Here is a 22,309-nt window from a genome sequence, read left to right on the forward strand (position 1 = left end):
AGAAGGTACTGCCTCAATGGAAGCTTTCACGGCGGCAGAGAGGACATGTCCACCAGATCGGCATACCAAGTCCTGCGAGGCCACGCAGGAGCGATAAGAATCACCGAAGCCCTCTCCGGTTTGACTCGAGCAATCACCCGGGGCAGGAGAGCAAACGGCGGAAACACATAAGCTAGGTTGAACGACCAAGGCACTGCCAAGGCATCTATCAGTTCGGCCTGAGGATCCCTGGACCTGGATCCGTATCTCGGGAGCTTGGCATTCTGACGAGATGCCATAAGATCCAGCTCCGGTCTGCCCCATCTGAGAATCAGGTTGGCAAAGACCTCCGGATGGAGTTCCCATTCCCCCGGATGAAACGTCTGCTCAAAAAATCCGCTTCCCAGTTGTCCACTCCTGGGATGTAGATTGCTGACAGATAACAAGAGTGAGCTTCCGCCCACCGAATTATCTTGGATACTTCTGTCATCGCTAAGGAACTCCTTGTTCCTCCCTGATGATTGATGTAAGCCACAGTCGTGATGTTGTCCGACTGAAATCGGATGAATTTGGCCGGAGCCAACTGAGGCCAAGCCTGAAGCGCATTGAATATTGCTCTCAATTCCAGAATATTGATGGGAAGTAGAGACTCCGACCGAGTCCACACACCCTGAGCCTTCAGGGAATTCCAAACTGCACACCATCCTAGTAGACTGGCGTCCGTTGTCACTATCACCCATGAGGGTCTGCGGAAGCACGTCCCTTGGGACAGATGATCCGGCGACAACCACCAAAGAAGAGAGTCCCTTGTCTCCTGATCCAGATCTATTTGAGGAGACAAATTTGCATAATCACCATTCCATTGTCTGAGCATGCTCAGTTGTAGAGGTCTGAGATGAAAACGAGCAAACGGAATGATGTCCATTGCAGCCACCATCAATCCAATTACCTCCATGAACTGAGCCACTGATGGCCGAGGATTGGACTGAAGGGACCTAAAAGTATCCACTAGTGGTTAACTTGTATGCATAATTTCCACTATATTTGCTTATTTTTAAAAACACAGTGAATATAGATATATGCAGGTTTAATAGTCAAAAGAAATCAAGTGCGATATGGCTTATCACAGCTTCAGCCTTGTGCATTGCCAGCGTGTATATAGTTTGCATACGGAGAAGCAAGAGACACACCTACACATAGGATTGGCTATGAAACACACCCTCTTATTGTGATTGGTCATCTCCCCTTTAAATGAAAAAGGCACAATACTGAACATATTCACTGTTTATACTGCCTCATGAAGAAGCTCGACCGCAGATTGGGGGAAACGCGTTAGGCAACACAGGAGCAAGTGACTGATCAGCTGTCCAGACTCTCTACCCATGGCAACCAGTGCAGGGGTTCCGGATACCGTGCCTGACGATTTCCATCTAAGCCTGGTGTGGAGGACTAGCAGCTGTGTAAACACAGTGCTCAACTTGATATGTTTTAACCACTTGCGAATCTTGTAAGTGTTTTATTTCTATGCGTGTATTCACCTATAACAAAAAACTTCACTTGAGTTTGGCCTTGTGCACCTTTTTCTCTTTTTCTCTTACATCGGAGATAGCCAGCAAAGCATCCGAAGTCGCAGATACCACATGGGCCTCTGTCCTACTGTGTTTGCCTTGTAAAACTGGCAACTTAGATAAAACTTCTGTAAGAGTGGATGACATAATTGCAGCCATATCCTGCAGAGTGAATGAGGCAGACGCAGTCGAAGAACATGGCGTCGCTTGTGCGGGCGTTAAAGGCTGTGACGCTTGGTGAGAAAGTTGTGGCATACCCCGAGTCTCATCAGTCTGAGAAACATACTTAGATATACTTGAATTAAAGAAAATTTGTTCTTTAAAATGTAAAGCCCTCTCAGTACATGAGGGACAAAAAGGAATAGGGGGTTCCACATTGGCATCTAAACACATAGAACATGTACTTTCCTGAAGGTCAGCCATGACAAAAAACAAGCAATAGCAATATTGGTCGTGGTACTGCAATATTGGTCTAACTCCGATAAGGAGAACCGCATGGAAATACAAATGTCGTAATGAAAAACGACTCAGTAATAAACATGAATGTCTCTTATGCCAAATGTGCCACTTTGAATAAACAATGTGCCCCCCTGCCTATCCATGCTAAGGTATAATCACTGGAGTAAGACTCCATAAACAGTCCCTAGCGTCAAGCCCACAATCAGTGTGCCTCTCAATGTGACCGGGCTAGTAACTTAAAAAGGCCGCTATACTTCACAGCTGAATTCCTAGGTTACCCTAACTTGTCAGCACCTATAATATAAGGGTGGGAAAACATCCATGCATATCATTACTCTTGCAAGTTGATTGCCCCTTCCTGGTGTAGGAATAATGGCCAGTCTGTTCTGAGCTTGCATCGCCTTCCCAGAATCAAAAGACTGTACATACCTCAATGCTGAGCGCAGCATGAACCTGTCGCACACGAAGAAGAGGTCCTTTTTCATCACCACCTGTAGATCTGTGGGGACAAACAGGGCCTTAGATAATATCTGCTAAGACCATCAGCAGGGCAGCAAACAGTATGGGAGACGCAGAGAGAATGTAGAATCTCCTCAGTTCCCATTGCTGAAAAGCCTGTAGCTTTACCCCTGAGTAAAATAGCACTCACTGGTACCATTTAAAAATAATAAACTCTTGATTGAAGAATCTAAACTAACACCTCACTTTACCTCTTCCTATCACTAACACAGGCAAAGAGAATGACTGGAGTGGGAGGGAAGGGAGAAGCTATATATACAGCTCTGCTGTGGTGCTCTTTGCCTCCTCCTGCTGACCAGGAGGCGATATCCCATAAGTAAGGATGAAATCCGTGGACTCGTCATATCTTGTAAAAGAAAAGGTTTTAACTTTATCTCCTCAGATAGCAGCTTTCAAGGTTTGCTACAGTCATTAAGAGAAGGGATTAAACTGCTTTTTAACTCCTTATGTTGGAATTAAATACACAGACTACAAAAAAGGCAGAGCATGCAGAGGTTAAAGATCAGTGAGTCTGACGTTTGTACAGACCTTCTTTTAAGCACTACTGGCATCTGGCAGGGGTTCATGATTGGAGGTTAGAGGGCAGTGGTCTGCATGAGCACCTCTTTATAGAATGGGTGGGTGGTGCATGGAACAGACATCCAGTAGAGGTGGACAAATACTGTAGGGTTGCCAGGTGTTCAGTTTTCAACTGGACAGTCCTGTATTTTTTAGCAGCTGTCTAGTAAAATCTTCACACAAATACCGGACGCACAAATGTCCATACATTTTAGCAAAAAGTAAAAATTAGGGACAACCAAGGGGCTCAAATCACTGGCAACCAAACAGGTAAAATAATTGATTTGCAAGTTACTCGCAGCCAAAGGGTAAAATACAAGACAAGAATACCTGGGTATATAACACTAGTAACAGAAGACAAGAACACCTGGGTACATAACCTTATTAACAGAAGACAAGAACACCTGGGTATATAAACCTAGTAACAAAATACAAGAACACCTGGCTATATAACCCTAGTAACAGAAAACAAGAACACCTGGGTATATAACCCTAGTAACAGAAGACAAGAACACCTAGGTATATAAACCTAGTAACAGAAGACAAGAACACCTGGGTATATAACCCTAGTAACAGAAGACAAGAACCACTGGATATATAACCCTAGTAACAGAAGACAAGAATACCTGGGTATATAACCCTAGTAACAGAAGACTAGAACACCTGGGTATATAACTTTAGTAAAAGAAGACAAGAACACCTGGGTATATAAACCAAGTAACAGAAGACAAAGAACACCTGGGTATGCAACCCTAGTAACAGAAAACAAGAATACCTGGGTATACAACCCTAGTAACAGAAGACAAGAATACCTGGATATATAATCCAAGTAAGGTTAGACAAAAATACCTGGGTACATAACCCTAGTAACAGAAGACAAGAACACCTGGGTATATAACACTAGTAACAGAAGACAAGAACACCTGGGTATATAACCCTAGTAACAGAAAACAAGAACACCTGGGTATATAACCCTAGTAACAGAAGACAATACCACCTGGGTATATAACCCTAGTAACAGAAGATAAGAACACCTAGGTATATAACCCTAGTAACAGAAGACAAGAACCACTGGGTATATAACCCTAGTAACAGAAGACAAGAACAAATGGGTATATAACCCTAGTAACAAAAGACAAGAACACCTGGGTATATAAACCTAGTTACAGAAGATTAAAAACACCTGGGTATATAACCCTAGTAACAGAAGACAAGAACCACTGGGTATATAACCCTAGTAACAAAAGACAAGAACACCTGGGTATATAACCCTAGTAACAGAAGACAAGAACACCTAGGTATATAACCCTAGTAACAGAAGACAGAAACACCTGGGTATATAACCCTAGTAACAGAAGACAAGAACACCTGGGTATATAAACCTAGTTACAGAAGACAAAAACACCTGGGTATATAACCCTAGTAACAGAAAACAAGAATACCTGGGTATATACCCCTAGTAACAGAAGGCAAGAATACCTGGGTATATAACCCTAGTAACAGAAGACAAGAACACATGGGTATATAACCCTAGTAACAGAAGACAGAAACACCTGGGTATATAACCCTAGTAACAGAAGACAAGAACACCTGGGTATATAAACCTAGTTACAGAAGACAAGAACACCTGGGTATATAAACCTAGTAACAGAAAACAAGAACACCTGGATATATAACCCTAGTAACAGAAAACAAGAATACCTGGGTATATACCCCTAGTAACAGAAGGCAAGAATACCTGGGTATATAACCCTAGTAACAGAAGACAAGAACACATGGGTATATAACCCTAGTAACAGAAGACAAGAACACCTGGGTATATAACCCTAGTAACAGAAGACAAGAATACCTGGGTATATAACCCTAGTAACAGAAGACAAGAATACCTGGGTATATAACCCTAGTAACAGAAAACAAGAACACCTGGGTATATAACCCTAGTAACAGAAAACAAGAACACCTGGGTATATAACCCTAGTAACAGAAGACAAGAATACCTGGGTATATAACCCTAGTAATAGAAGACAAGAACAAATGGGTATATAACCCTAGTAACAGAAGACAAGAACACATGGGTATATAACCCTAGTAACAGAAGACAAGAATACCTGGGTATATAACCCTAGTAACAGAAGACAAGAACACATGGGTATATAACCCTAGTAACAGAAGACAAGAATACCTGGGTATATAACCCTAGTAACAGAAGACAAGAACACCTAGGTATATAATCCTAGTAACAGAAGACAAGAACCACTGGGTATATAACCCTAGTAACAGAAGACAAGAACACCTGGGTATATAAACCTAGTTACAGAAGACAAGAACCACTGGGTATATAACCCTAGTAACAGAAGACAAGAACAAATGGGTATATAACCCTAGTAACAGAAGACAAGAACACCTAGGTATATAATCCTAGTAACAGAAGACAAGAACCACTGGGTATATAACCCTAGTAACAGAAGACAAGAACAAATGGGTATATAACCCTAGTAACAGAAGACAAGAACCACTGGGTATATAACCCTAGTAACAGAAGACAAGAACAAATTGGTATATAACCCTAGTAACAGAAGACTAGAACACCTGGGTATATAACCCTAGAAACAGAAAACAAGAATACCTGGGTATATAAACCTAGTTACAGAAGACAAGAACCACTGGGTATATAACCCTAGTAACAGAAGACAAGAACAAATGGGTATATAACCCTAGTAACAGAAGACAAGAACACCTAGGTATATAATCCTAGTAACAGAAGACAAGAACCACTGGGTATATAACCCTAGTAACAGAAGACAAGAACACCTGGGTATATAAACCTAGTTACAGAAGACAAGAACCACTGGGTATATAACCCTAGTAACAGAAGACAAGAACAAATGGGTATATAACCCTAGTAACAGATGACAAGAACACCTAGGTATATAATCCTAGTAACAGAAGACAAGAACCACTGGGTATATAACCCTAGTAACAGAAGACAAGAACAAATGGGTATATAACCCTAGTAACAGAAGACAAGAACCACTGGGTATATAACCCTAGTAACAGAAGACAAGAACAAATGGGTATATAACCCTAGTAACAGAAGACTAGAACACCTGGGTATATAACCCTAGAAACAGAAAACAAGAATACCTGGGTATATACCCCTAGTAACAGAAGACAAGAACACATGGGTATATAACCCTAGTAACAGAAGACAAAAACACATGGGTATATAAGCCTAGTAACAGAAGACAAGAACACATGGGTATATAACCCTAGTAACAGAAGACAAGAATACCTGGGTATATACCCCTAGTAACAGAAGACAAGAACACATGGGTATATAACCCTAGTAACAGAAGACAAGAACAAATGGGTATATAGCCCTAGTAACAGAAGACAAGAACACCTGATTATACACAAGGCTATCATGACAATAAATGCCGTAAGCTTCAAAATACACTTTCATTACTTATTTTATTTTATCTTATAATTGGAGTCTGAAAATTGTAGGTTTTCCACATCTGAGAATTAAAAGTGCACACTGCAAACATTGCAAGGCTAGCCCTGCTACACCTGTCATTAAGTGGTAAGATAAGATACAAATTCAAGTTTTGCTGACAAAATCACAGTGGGGTAGCTTATTCTATATATATATATATATATATATATATATATATATATATATATATATATATATATATATATATATATATATATATATATACCTGTATATATATATATATATATTCTATATTCCATATAAAGCAAGGGACAAGAATATAACCCTAGTAACAGAAAACAAGAACACCTGGGTATATAACCCTAGTAACAGAAGACAAAAATACCTGGGTATATAACCCTAGTAACAGAAGACAAGAACAAATGGGTATATAACCCTAGTAACAGAAGACAAGAACACATGGGTATATAAACCTAGTAACAGAAGACAAGAACACCTGGGTATATAAACCTAGTAACAGAAGACAAGAATACCTGGGTATATAACCCTAGTAACAGAAGACAAGAACACATGGGTATATAACCCTAGTAACAGAAGACAAGAATACCTGGGTATATAACCCTAGTAACAGAAGACAAGAACACCTAGGTATATAATCCTAGTAACAGAAGACAAGAACCACTGGGTATATAACCCTAGTAACAGAAGACAAGAACACCTGGGTATATAAACCTAGTTACAGATGACAAGAACCACTGGGTATATAACCCTAGTAACAGAAGACAAGAACACCTAGGTATATAATCCTAGTAACAGAAGACAAGAACCACTGGGTATACCCTAATAACAGAAGACAAGAACAAATGGGTATATAACCCTAGTAACAGAAGACAAGAACCACTGGGTATATACCCCTAGTAACAGAAGACAAGAACACATGGGTATATAACCCTAGTAACAGAAGACAAGAACAAATGGGTATATAACCCTAGTAACAGAAGACAAGAACCACTGGGTATATAACCCTAGTAACAGAAGACAAGAACACCTGGGTATATAACCCTAGTAACAGAAGACAAGAACAAATGGGTATATAACCCTAGTAACAGAAGACAAGAACCACTGGGTATATAACCCTAGTAACAGAAGACAAGAACAAATGGGTATATAACCCTAGTAACAGAAGACAAGAACACATAGAAACATAGAAACATAGATATTGACGGCAGATAAGAGCCATAGGCCCAGCAAGTCTGCCCGACCTTACCTAACAGTATAAACTTATCTAGTTCGTAGGATAGCCCTATGCTTGTCCCATGCATTTTTAAAGTCCCCCACAGTGTTTGTTGCTACTACCTCTTGAGGAAGTTTATTCCATAAATCAATCACTCTTTCTGTAAAGAAGTGCTTCCTCAAATTACTTCTGAATCTACTACCCTTTAGCTTGAGCTCATGACCCCTTGTTCTTGAATTTTCCATTTTATGTAAAATACCCACAGCCTCAGTTTTACTAAACCCTTTAATGTACTTGAAAGTTGCTATCATATCACCTCTTTCCCTTCTCTCCTCTAAGCTATACATATTTAGGTCATTGAGCCTATCCTGGTAAGTTTTATTTTTTAGACCATGTACCATTTTGGTAGCCCTCCTTTGCACAGATTCAAGTTTGTTAATATCCTTCTGAAGATATGGTCTCCAGAACTGCACACAATACTCAAGATGAGGCCTAACTAATGATCTATAAAGTGGCATAAGAACCTTACTATTTCTGCTGCAAATACCTCTACCAATACATCCAAGCATTCTGCTAGCCTTACTCGCTGCATTACTACATTGTTTACTAAGTTTTAAATCATCTGAAATAATAATTCCCAAGTCCTGTTCCTCATCTGTAACAGTCAGTAAAGTGTCATTGAGTCTGTAATTAACATTTGGATTTTTCTTCCCTAAATGCATTATTTTACACTTTGCTGTGTTAAACTTTAGACCCCAGTCATTTGTCCAATCCTCCAATTGTTGTATATCACTTCTCATTTTGTCTACCCCCCCTGGAACATCCACTCTGTTGCAAATTTTTGTATCATCTGCAAAGAGACATACTTTCCCCTGTAGCCCTTTGCTGATATCGCAGATAAATATGTTAAACAAAACAGGCCCCAGAACTGACCCCTGAGGAACACCACTAGTAACAGCCCCCTCTGCTGAATGAACTCCATTTACTAAGACACTTTGTTTTCTGTCCTTAAGCCAGCATTCCACCCAGTTCACAATTTTTGAATCTAGACCAAGGAGATATAGTTTGTGAATAAGTTTATTGTGTGGGACGGTGTCAAATGCTTTGCTGAAATCTAGATATGCTACATCAACTGCTCCTCCCTTGTCTAATACTTTTGTTACATAATCAAAGAAGTCAATTAGATTAGTCTGACACGATCTCCCTGAAGTAAAACCATGCTGATTTTGGTCCTCTAAATTGTTTGTCTTTATGTAAGTCATAATTCTTTCTTTTAAGAGGCTTTCCATTAATTTCCCTACTACTGAAGTTAAACTAACTGGCCTGTAGTTGCCAGATTCTTCTCTACTGCCCTTTTTATGAAGGGGTATTACATTTGCTATTCTCCAATCATTTGGGACAGCTCCTGTTAATAGTGACTGATTAAACAGATCAGTTAATGGGACAGTTAGCACTGATCGAAGTTCTTTTAAAACCCTTGGATGAATATTATCAGGACCCACTGCCTTTGTAACATTTATTTTTGATAATGCTAACAAAACCTCATCCTCTGTAAAAAGATTACTGTTAAGCTTGTTTCTATTTTGCGTTGCATCCCTTAATGTAGACATTGTATCTTCACAATCTTTAGTGAAAACAGAACAGAAGTAATCATTGAGACAGTCTGCAATCTGCTTATCTCCTTCTATTATTCTACCATCAACTGATTTCAATTTTACTATTCCTACCTTATTTTTTCTTCTTTCACTGATATATCTAAAGAATGTTTTGTCCCCATGTTTTACTGACTGTGCTATCTTCTCTTCTGCATGAGCTTTAACCTTCCTAATTAACTGCTTAGTCTTTTTTTGTTGGAGTCTCCATATTTTCATATCATCATCTGCTTGTGTGTGTCTGTAATTTTTATAAGCTATCTTTTTTGTCTTTACAGCATGTGCTACTTCTTTGGAAAACCAAATTGGTTTCCGCTTTCTTTTACTTTTACAGACATGTCTAATACAGTGTGCGGTTGCATCTAAAATGGCACCTTTCACAAATTCCCACTGTTCTTGAACCCCTGTAATAAGAGTTTTCCCCTTTAAATAGTTCTTTAGGTATTCTCCCATTAATGAAAAATCTGCCGTCCTAAAGTCTAAAACTTTTGTTTTAGTCTGGGTGGACAGTTCCTGAACATGAATACTAAACCAAACAGATTGATGATCACTGTATCCTAAGTTCTCTCCTACAGACACATCTGAAACTGTATCACTGTTTGTAAGTATTAGATCTAATATAGCTTCCTTACGAGTTGGTTCCTTGACTAATTGTTCAAGTGATTCCCCTAGCAGAGATTCAAGAATATACCTGCTTCTAGCCGATCTGGCAGAAGGAATCTTCCAGTCTATATCTGGCAAATTAAAGTCCCCCAGTACTATAACCTTACCCTTCATGGTCATTTTGGTTATTTCATCTAATAACAGATTGTCCAGTTTTTCATCCTGCAATGGAGGCCTATATACAACCCCTATTCTAAAAACATTTTTATCTCCAATTTCCAAAGTCACCCAAATACTTTCCACCTCATCATTTGTTCCTACAATTTCAGTAACCTTTATATTTTCATTTACATACAAAGCAACTCCTCCACCTTTCTTTCCTACTCTGTTCTTTTTAAATAACCTGTATCCAGGTATGACTATGTCCCAGTCATGCAAATCATTGTACCATGTTTCTGTTATAGCTACTAAATCCAAGTTGTCCCTAGTCATTATTGAAATGAGTTCAGGTAATTTATTTCCTAAGCTGCGAGCATTTGTGCTCATGGCACGAAGAATTTTTCTACTAGAATTTCTAGAATTGTTACTTGGACTAACAGTTTTGGCATGCTGTGGGGGGCAGGTGGATATATTAATGCTACCCCCCTTTATTAGTTTAAATGATTTCTAATAAAGTATTTAAACTCCTCTCCCAGATACTCTGTTCCTTTAGCATCCAAATGCAAGCCATCTCTCCTAAATAACCTAGTATCTTTCCAAACAGAGCTATAATGGCCAATAAAACCAAATCCTCGTTCCCTGCACCACTTATCTAACCAAGAATTAAATGTTGTTATCCGCTCCATCTTTCCTGCTTCCTGGCCATACACAGGTAAAATAGCAGAAAATGATAGAGTTGATGCCACAGTCTCTAAATGATTACCTAGGTCACAAAACTCTTTCTGAACAGCAGCAACATGATTACTAGCCAGATCATTTGTTCCTAAATGAACAATCACATCTAACTCACTTCCCTTTCCTGCTGCCTTAACAATTCTCAAAATACGATTCTTATCCCTGTGAGCAGTAGCTCCTGGAAGACATCTAACCTCCCTTGTTTCTCCTTTACTTTCACCTAAATACACATTCCTCAAAATAGAGTCACCCACTAACAGTCTTTTTCTCAAAAACACATCTGCAGTTCTTTCCTGTGTTATGTTACCTGGAGAATCAGGTGCCAATAGATTTAAATTACCTGTTATAGCTTCAGAGGGCTCAGAAACAGCAATCTCCTCATCACAAGTGTATTCGGCAAGAGCAGCATAGGAGTTTTGCAATGGCAGAGGTTGTGGGCAATGCTTCTGGTCTACTGTTCTAATTCTTCCAGAGCCTACAGTGATCCATCTGCCTCTCCTTGCTGATCTCTGGGGTAGAGGGGCTTCTTTCTGAGGCAGCTTTGTAGAGGTAACAGGTATGTTACTTACCTTAGCTTGAAGTTTAGCTATTTCCTCCCTTAACAGAAACACATGGGTATATAACCCTAGTAACAGAAGACAAGAACAAATGGGTATATAGCCCTAGTAACAGAAGACAAGAACAAATGGGTATATAGCCCTAGTAACAGAAGACAAGAACAAATGGGTATATAGCCCTAGTAACAGAAGACAAGAACAAATGGGTATATAGCCCTAGTAACAGAAGACAAGAACAAATGGGTATATAGCCCTAGTAACAGAAGACAAGAACAAATGGGTATATAACCCTAGTAACAGAAGACAAGAACAAATGGGTATATAGCCCTAGTAACAGAAGACAAGAACAAATGGGTATATAGCCCTAGTAACAGAAGACAAGAACAAATGGGTATATAGCCCTAGTAACAGAAGACAAGAACAAATGGGTATATAACCCTAGTAACAGAAAACAAGAATACCTGGGTATATACCCCTAGTAACAGAAGACAAGAACACATGGGTATATAACCCTAGTAACAGAAGACAAGAACACCTGATTATACACAAGGCTATCATGACAATAAATGCCGTAAGCTTCAAAATACACTTTCATTACTTATTTTATTTTATCTTATAATTGGAGTCTGAAAATTGTAGGTTTTCCACATCTGAGAATTAAAAGTGCACACTGCAAACATTGCAAGGCTAACCCTGCTACACCTGTCATTAAGTAGTAAGATAAGATACAAATTCAAGTTTTGCTGACAAAATCACATATATATATATATTCTATATTCCATATAAAGCAAGGGAAAATATAGGCATCAACACGGTGGCATCAGTCACTGCTTACCAGCTCTGTCTCACAGCTTTATCTATGTGTTTAACTCATTTAAAGAATTCGGATAGAGCATGCAAATTTAAGCAACTTTCTACTTTACTTCTATTATCACATTTTCTTCGTTCTCTCTGTATCTTTATTTGAAAAAGTAGTAATGAAAGCTTTGGAGCCAGCCCATTTTTGGTTCAGACCCTGGATAGCACTTGCTAATTGGTGGCTACATTTTGCTATGCAATCAGCAAGCACAACCCAGGTGCTGAATCTAAAATTGGCTGGCTCCAAAGCTTTTATTTCTGCCTTTTCAAATAAATATACCAAGAGAAAGAAGAAAAATTGATAATAGGGGGCCTATTTATGGAAGTGAGAGCGGACATGATACAATGTAGTGTATCATGTCCGCTGCACATCGATAAATGCCGACAGCATACGCTCTTGGCATTTATCATTGCACAAGCAGTTCTTGTGAACTGCTGGTGCAATGCCGCCCACTGCAGATTCGCGGGGGGGTGTCAATCAGCCCGATCGTATTTGATCGGGTTGATTTCTGTCCGAGGCTTCAGAGCAGGTGAGCAAGTTATGGAGCAGCGGTCTTTAGAGCAGCGGTGAGCCTGAAGGCGTGCGCAGATACAGGGGCATCAAGTTCCATACGGAGCTTGATAAATCGGCCCCTAGGAGTAAATTAGAAAGTTGTTTAAAATTGCATGCTCTATCCAAATCATGAAAGAAAAAAAATTGGGTTTAGTATCCCTTTAATCACGACTAATGGTACGTGTATCAGTCACTGCTTACCAGCTCTGTCTCACAGCTTTATCTATGTGTTTAACTCATTTATACACTTAATCACATGACTAGTGCGCTCTGTCACAGCTTTATCTATGTGTCTAAGTCATTTGTAGACTTAATCACATGACTAGTGGTATGTGTATCAGTCACTGCTTACTAGCTCTGTCTCACAGCTTTAGCTATGGGGCCTATTTATGAAAGGCCTGTCGGACATGATCCGACATTGCGGATCATGTCCGACAGACCTTGCTGAATGCGGAGAGCAATATGCTCTCCCCATTCAGCATTGCACCAACAGCTCTTGTGAACTGCTGCTGCAACGCCGCACCCTGCAGATTCGCGGCCAATCGGCCGCTAGCAAGGGATATCAATCAACCTGATCGTATTGGATCAGGTTGAATTACGGCAATGTCTGTCCGCCTCCTCAAGGCAGGCGGACAGGTTATGGAGCTTGATAGATAGGCCCCTATGTGTTTAACTCATTTACAGGCTTAATCACTTGACTAGTGGTACGTGTATCAATCACTGCTTACCAGCTCTGTTTCACAGCTTTGGCGCCCCTTCCGTGTTGTTCTTTCTTTTTCTTCACAGCTTTATCTATGTGTTTGCCTCATTTACAGGCTTAATCACATGACTAGTGGTACATGCAATGCATCAGTCACTGCTTACCAGCTCTGTCTCACAGCTTTATCTATGTGTTTGCCTCATTTACAGGCTTAATCACATGACTAGTGGTACATGCAATGCATCAGTCACTACTTACCAGCTCTGTCTCACAGCTTTATCTATATGTTTGCCTCATTTACAGGCTTAATCACATGACTAGTGGTACATGCAATGCATCAGTCACTGCTTACCAGCTCTGTCTCACGGCTTTAGCTATGTGTTTAACAGGGCTAGTGCTAAAATGACAAAATCAAATGGTATCATTTTATTTTTGTCCCTAGATTTTCCTCTATATATGTGGCCAAGCACAAGCAAATGATTTTCTAGAAGACCCTGCACAAGTGTGTAACTGTCTGTGATACAGCATGTCAGTCGTACAAAGGTCCCAGGTCCCCCTCCAGCAAATGGAGACTTCTATAACGGTCACATAAAAATGCAGCATCTCAGTGTAGAATTCTGCATCCCAGTGTGACTCTAATAAAACTGTTGGTATTGCTGTGTGAATCTAATAAAACTGATAACATTGCTCACTTCATTCCTGTGTGACACGGGGCCTTAACCTCTCAGCTACCAGACAGGGTTGTGATATTTTTACAGCACTGTACTGCAGTTCCCTTTGGCAGATATTTGTTTAACGAATATAGGAGTTGTTCACAATCTATTGATGTTTTTCAATGAGTTTTTGGACGATAAAAGGAGCTTTTCAATTCAGGGTGATCATAATCTCAAGTTTTAGTGCGGTACTCGGACATGGGATAGTAATATTTCTGTACAGTGAGGTTTAATACTGTGAACAATATTTTCAACCTCGTAACTTAGCGGTTTCACAATTGATGGTATAAGAACTGTTACAATCCTGTTATAGATGATGATATCAGCCCCTTTCTACTTATGTAAACAGGTTGTGTGGCATGTAAACAGGTCGTGTGGCATGTAAACAGGTTGTGTGTCATGTAAACAGGTCGTGTGTCATGTAAACAGGTCGTGTGTCATGTAAACAGGTTGTGTGTCATGTAAACAGGTCGTGTGGCATGTAAACAGGTTTATGTGGCATGTAAACAGGTCATGTGTCATGTAAACAGGTCGTCTGTCATGTAAACAGGTTGTGTGTCATGTAAACAGGTTTATGTGGCATGTAAACAGGTCGTGTGTCATGTAAACAGGTCGTGTTTCATGTAAACAGGTCGTGTGTCATGTAAACAGGTCGTGTGTCATGTAAACAGGTTTATGTGGCATGTAAATAGGTCATGTGTCATGTAAACAGGTCGTGTGTCATGTAAACAGGTCGTGTTTCATGTAAACAGGTCGTGTGTCATGTAAACAGGTTTATGTGTCATGTAAACAGGTTTATGTGTCATGTAAACAGGTTTATGTGTCATGTAAACAGGTCGTGTGGCATGTAAACAGGTTGTGTGGCATGTAAACAGGTTGTGTGGCATGTAAACAGGTTGTGTATCATGTAAACAGGTTGTGTGTCATGAAAACAGGTTGTGTATCATGTAAACAGGTTGTGTGTCATGTAAACAGGTTTATGTGTCATGTAAACAGGTCGTGTGGCATGTAAACAGGTTGTGTGGCATGTAAACAGGTCGTGTGGCATGTAAACAGGTTGTGTGGCATGTAAACAGCTTGTGTGGCATGTAAACAGGTTGTGTATCATGTAAACAGGTTGTGTGTCATGAAAACAGGTTGTGTATCATGTAAACAGGTTGTGTGTCATGTAAACAGGTTTATGTGTCATGTAAACAGGTCGTGTGGCATGTAAACAGGTCGTGTGGCAAGTAAACAGGTTGTGTATCATGTAAACAGGTTGTGTGTCATGTAAACAGGTTGTGTGTCATGTAAACAGGTTGTGTGTCATGTAAACAGGTCGTGTGTCATGTAAACAGGTTGTGTGTCATGTAAACAGGCCGTGTGTCATGTAAACAGGTCGTGTGGCATGTAAACAGGTCGTGTGTCATGTAAACAGGTTGTGTATCATGTAAACAGGTCGTGTGTCATGTAAACAGGTCGTGTGTCATGTAAACAGGCCGTGTGTCATGTAAACAGGTCGTGTGGCATGTAAACAGGTCGTGTGTCATGTAAACAGGTTGTGTATCATGTAAACAGGTCGTGTGTCATGTAAACAGGTCGTGTGTCATGTAAACAGGTCGTGTGGAATGTAAACAGGTCGTATGTCATGTAAACAGGTTTATGTGTCATGTAAACAGGTCGTGTAGCATAAGAAAAGATTCAGTCCAGGACTGAAAAGGAGAGTACATACATAGCACTCAACAACTGAGTGTATTAGGTTCTAGATGATACTAGCACGAGTAAGAAATAGTGTGAATGTCTGGTTCAAATGGTTAAAACTTAACCTTTATTGTTTAAAATTTAAAATCAATATAACAATAACAAGACCCTAAATATTAAAAACACAGTCGCGGTGTCAGGGTTTTAGACAGAAAACACAGGTATATAGATATAGTGACTCCACCTGATAATTGAATAGCGTATAGCAACAGGACCAACCACTAAAATAGCTATAGCAAAAGGATGCTCTCCTGAGATGTGGTAAGGTTTAAACTGTATACTAGGAGATATTATCACGTAGTGCAATAAGATAGTAGAGTTAACCTTGTCATTCAAGTGGGTATATAACTTTTTGGGTGAAATAATCAGTGTGCTTCACTTGTGTATTTGTGGAGAATTAGTTGATGCCACCATGTGGCATGTAAACAGGTTGTGTATCATGTAAACAGCTTGTGTATCATGTAAACAGGTTGTGTGTCATGTAAACAGGTTTATGTGTCGTGTAAACAGGTTGTGTGTCATGTAACAGGTCGTGTGTCAAGTAAACAGGTTGTGTTTCATGTAAACAGGTCGTGTGTCATGTAAACAGGTTGTGTGTCATGTAAACAGGTTTATGTGTCGTGTAAACAGGTTGTGTGTCATGTAACAGGTTGTGTGTCATGTAAACAGGTTGTGTGTCATGTAACAGGTTGTGTGTCATGTAAACAGGTTGTGTGGCATGTAAACAGGTTGTGTATCATGAAAACAGGTCGTGTGTCATGTAAACAGGTTGTGTATCATGTAAACAGGTCGTGTGTCATGTAAACAGGTTTATGTGTCATGTAAACAGGTCGTGTGGCATGTAACGGTCGTGTATCATGTAAACAGCTTGTGTGTCATGTAAATAGGTCGTGTATCATGTAAACAGGTCGTGTAAACAGGTTGTGTGTCATGTAACAGGTTGTGTGTCATGTAAACAGGTTGTGTGTCATGTAACAGGTTGTGTGTCATGTAAACAGGTTGTGTGTCATGTAAACAGGTTGTGTGTCATGTAAACAGGTTGTGTATCACGTAAACAGGTTGTGTGTCATGTAAACCGGTTGTGTGTCATGTAAACAGGTTGTGTGTCATGTAAACAGGTTGTGTGTCATGTAAACAGGTTGTGTGTCATGTAACAGGTTGTGTGTCATGTAACAGGTTGTGTGTCATGTAAACAGGTTGTGTGGCATGTAAACAGGTTGTGTATCATGAAAACAGGTTGTGTGTCATGTAAACAGGTTGTGTATCATGTAAACAGGTCGTGTGTCATGTAAACAGGTTTATGTGTCATGTAAACAGGTCGTGTGGCATGTAACGGTCGTGTATCATGTAAACAGCTTGTGTGTCATGTAAACAGGTCGTGTGTCATGTAAACAGGTTTATGTGTCGTGTAAACAGGTTGTGTGTCATGTAAACAGGTTGTGTGTCATGTAAACAGGTTGTGTGTCATGTAAACAGGTCGTGTATCTTGTAAACAGGTTGTGTGTCGTGTAAACAGGTTGTGTATCATGTAAACAGGTCGTGTGTCATGTAAACAGGTTGTGTATCTTGTAAACAGGTTGTGTGTCATGTAAACAGGTCGTGTATCTTGTAAACAGGTTGTATGTCGTGTAAACAGGTTGTGTTGTGTAAACAGGTTGTGTCGTGTAAACAGGTTGTGTGTCGTGTAAACCAGTTGTGTGTCATGTAAACAGGTTGTGTGTCGCGTAAACCAGTTGTTTGTCGTGTAAACAGGTTGTTTGTCGTGTAAACAGGTTGTGTGTCTTGTAAACAGGTTGTGTATCATGTAAACAGGTCGTGTATCATGTAACAGGTCATGTGTCATGTAAACCGGTTTTGTGTCATGTAAACCGGTTGTGTGTCATGTAAACAGGTTGTGTATCACGTAAGCAGGTTGTGTGTCTTGTAAACAGGTTGTGTATCATGTAAACAGGTTGTGTGTCATGTAAACAGGTTGTGTGTCATGTAAATAGGTTGTGTGTCATGTAAACCGGTTGTGTGTCATGTAAACAGGTTATGTATCACGTAAACAGGTTGCGTGTCTTGTAAACAGGTTGTGTGTCATGTAAACCGGTTGTGTGTCATATAAACAGGTTGTGTATCACGTAAACAGGTTGTGTGTCTTGTAAACAGGTTGTGTATCACGTAAACAGGTTGTGTACCAATCATACAGATCAGCCGAGCATAAAAGGATGTGCACAGCTGACACTGCTGCATATAAAAAGGTTTATTACATATAATAATCATTTTATATTTTAGTGTATTGTGCACTTTCAGTTTCATTAATACATAACTCTCTACCAGAACATGTGACAAACCAGAACTTTTATGTACCTGTTCCACATGGCGGATGAGCTAGGCTGCACGGTCTGTCTGTTGGCATAGAACCGTGGCAAGTCACTAAGTGTCGGGGAGCTCATAAACCGTGGCCGTGGTCTGCGTAACGAGCTCATCTTGTTAAACTTGACAGGGAAGTATGGCAGCACGTCCTTACTCCTAGTCATACGGACAGACGGTTGGTGCCACAAGAGGGGAGTACGGCAGATGTAGAGTCACAAGGCATATGTGGAAATCAAGCACTGAGAAAACTGCGGGAAGACACAGATGGGGATTAATGGCAGCTCCAAAAACAATATATAGGGGTACATGGCAGGCACACAGCAGAGGAAGAGGGGCCACAAATAATCGCCAATAAAATACTGAAACAATGAAGCACACACATTTGTTTACACACACCATATATATATATATATATATATATATATAAACACCTTACATCAGATACATGACCCCTTATACCAGGTATATGCCCATATTAAACCTTAAATCAGACAGATCACCCCTGTAGCCCTTTTAAACCAGGAATATGCCAGCATTAGACATAACATAAGATACATGGTCCCGTGCAGCTCCCTTATACCAATAATATGCCCAAATTAGTCCTCACATTATATGTAAGCATCTGCATTTCCCTTGTATCAGGTATGTGCCCACATTAGACCTCACATCAGACATATGACCCTTGCAACTCCTTTATATTAGGTACATACAAAACATTAGACCTCACATCCCATGTAAGACTCTGCAGTTCCCTTATGGCAGGTATATGCCCACATTAGACCTTACATCAGATACATGGCTCTTGCAGCTCCCTTATGCCAGATGTATGCCCACATTAGACCTCATATTGGATACATAGCCCCTGCAGCTCCCTTATGCAAGATGTATGCCTACATTAGACCTCATATTGGATACATAGCCCCTGCAGCTCCCTTATGCCAGATGTATGCCTACATATTGGATGCATAGCCCCTGCAGCTCCCTAATGCTAGGTGTATGCTTACATAAGACTTCATATTGGATGCATAGCCCCTGCAGCTCCCTAATGCCAGGCGTATGCCTATATTAGAGCTTACATCTGATACATGCCAGGGCCTTACCTCCAGCAGAGATAGCTGCTGCCTCAGGGACTTAGAGGAGGGTGAATTAAAAACTGTACCAGGAAGGGTAAATCTTTCTTAAACAGATATATGTGTGGGCATAAGTGGCTGCTGTTTCTGATAACCTACCCCAGCCTGGGTGAATACCTCTTTATCTACTGCCTAATAGCACACCAGCTATGCACATTATACAGATCATGTTGCACACTCATTAGCACTAATCACGCTTATCTAATGGTGTGATGTCATCTCACATCACTGCGTTATTATTCAGATTTATATCACACTGTATTATATTTGTATATTAAAGGGCTCTTTTGTGATTCAGACAGAGAATACAATTTTAAAAAGTTTCCAATTTACTTCCATTATAAGATTTGCTTTGTTCTTATGGTATTCTTTGTTGAAGAGGTACCAAGGTAGGTGTCTGGAGCACTACGTGGCAGGAAATAGTGCTGACATCTAGTGCTCTTATAAATGGATAGCAAAACTGCTGTCATATAGTGCTCCAGACACGTGCACGCTCCTGAGCTTACCTCCCTGAGTTTCAACAAAAAATACCAACAGCACAAAGATAATTTGATAATAGAAGTAAAATTGCTGCTCTAGCAGGATTTAAGGTTGGAAGCACATTTTTTTCGGAGGTAGTTATTATTTATTAATTTTTCAACACATCAGATATTCCTGGTTGTCCAAAGGGGATAATGAGCCATCTGTGCCTCCTCCAGATGTGAGAAATATCAGAGTAAAATATGAAATTAACTAAAATTATTGGGCTTGTTTGGGTTTTGGTTGGGGGTGGGGGAGAAACAGAATTCCCAATGGTTAGGGCAGCACAAAAATACATTACTGCCTGTGTGCTAGCACTGGGCAGATGAGTGACAGTGTGAGTCAGCTGTGTGATAGGTCTGCAGAACATCAGTGGGTTGTGCAAATGGTCTGCAGAACATCAGTGGGTTGTGCAAATGGTCTGCAGAACATCAGTGGGTTGTGCAAATGGTCTGCAGAACATCAGAGGGTTGTGCAAATGATCTGCAGAACATCAGAGGGTTGTGCAAATGGTCTGCAGAACATCAGAGGGTTGTGCAAATGGTCTGCAGAACATCAGAGGGTTGTGGAAATGGTCTGCAGAACATCAGAGGGTTGTGGAAATGGTCTGCAGAACATCAGAGGGTTGTGGAAATGGTCTGCAGAACATCAGAGGTTGTGCAAATGGTCTGCAGAACATCAGTAGGTTGTGTTACTAGTCTGCAGAACATCAGTGGGTTGTGCAAATGGTCTGCAGAACATCAGAGGGTTGTGCAAATGATCTGCAGAACATCAGAGGGCTGTGCAAATGATCTGCAGAACATCAGAGGGTTGTGCAAATGGTCTGCAGAACATCAGAGGGTTGTGCAAATGGTCTGCAGAACATCAGAGGGTTGTGGAAATGGTCTGCAGAACATCAGAGGGTTGTGGAAATGGTCTGCAGAACATCAGAGGTTGTGCAAATGGTCTGCAGAACATCAGTAGGTTGTGTTACTAGTCTGCAGAACATCAGTAGGTTGTGTGACTGGTCTGCAGAACATCAGTACGTTGTGTGACTGGTCTGCAGAACATCAGTAGGTTGTGTGACTGGTCTGCAGAACATCAGTAGGTTGTGTGACTGGTCTGCAGAACATCAGTAGGTTGTGTGACTGGTCTGCAGAACATCAGTAGGTTGTGTGACTGGTCTACAGAACATCAGTGGGTTGTGTGTCTGGTCTGCAGAACATCAGTGGGTTGTGTGACTGGTCTGCAGAACATCAGTGGGTTGTGTGACTGGTCTGCAGAAAATAAGTGGGTTGTGTTACTGGTTTGCAGAACATCAGTAGGCTGTGTTACTGGTCTGCAGGAAATCAGTGGGTTGTGTGACTAGTATGCAAAATAGGACCTTGTGATTGAGAGGCTGAAATGGTCCGAGTGGTGACCATACAACTTAAAATGTAACTTTTATTATACTATATTAGATAAAAATTGTTAGATGTGTGTGAGTTAAAAACACAAAGGAACTCAAAATCGCATTCATTCAAATACCTGTGGATATAAGTTGCATAAATATGGTGGATAAATTAACACTGTATTGGGAATAGGGATCTGGATGACTAAATAATCCACATTTCTACAGTATTTGGGAAATTGAAATTTAGTATGAGAGTGGATAAGGATTTATTACTGCGCTCAATTAGTTTGTTGGGGAATACTGTTAAATGTCATTAAATATAGGTCCAGTGGTTAGTACAATTTAGGGATGTCTTTTGTGTTAGAAAAGGGGAAAAAATTACTTGCTAGTATTGGATTGTGAACTTATAGTTTTTGTTGTATTTCAGGCTTATATTCTTAAAATAATAGGAGCCTTGTAATCGAGTCAGATGTGTATATGATTATAGTTTGTACAACATTTGAGTGGCAATATTTGGTGTGTTTGGTGTATCACACTTTTGTCAAATAATGAAACCTTTATTAATGAGATTAGTTAATAATTATTTTAGACACATCTGATACAACAATCGAACATTACTGCTGAGAAATGAGGATATATAAATATACTTCTATAGAATTATACAAGAATTGAACAAGGATTGGGCAAGGGGCAAGAAAAAGGCAGGTACTTTTGTAAAATTATGTTTGATATACCTTACTATTTTGTTATGCAATTGCTACTGTAATACTGTGCCTTATGTGTTTAACTGGTTCCCTCTTTTGTAAAAAACAGAATTTATGCTTACCTGATAAATTTCTTTCTCTTGTGATGTATCGAGTCCACGGATTCATCCATACTTGTGGGA

The 22,309-nt window shown here is 40.1% G+C and overlaps 1 protein-coding gene across 1 annotated transcript in view; it reads right to left on the reverse strand.

Moving 5' to 3' along the window:
* The window catches only part of PRR5L (proline rich 5 like), a 276,250-nt gene that overhangs the window by 214,168 nt on the left and 39,773 nt on the right, over positions 1-22,309 (reverse strand). Inside the window, exon 2 of the mRNA XM_053720519.1 lies at positions 18,397-18,650. Coding sequence (XP_053576494.1) covers positions 18,397-18,566 — 170 coding nt within the window. The 5' untranslated portion in view covers positions 18,567-18,650. The remainder of the gene's footprint in view (positions 1-18,396; positions 18,651-22,309) is intronic.

This window comes from Bombina bombina, chromosome 7, assembly GCF_027579735.1.
Source record: "Bombina bombina isolate aBomBom1 chromosome 7, aBomBom1.pri, whole genome shotgun sequence".
NCBI lineage: Eukaryota > Metazoa > Chordata > Amphibia > Anura > Bombinatoridae > Bombina > Bombina bombina.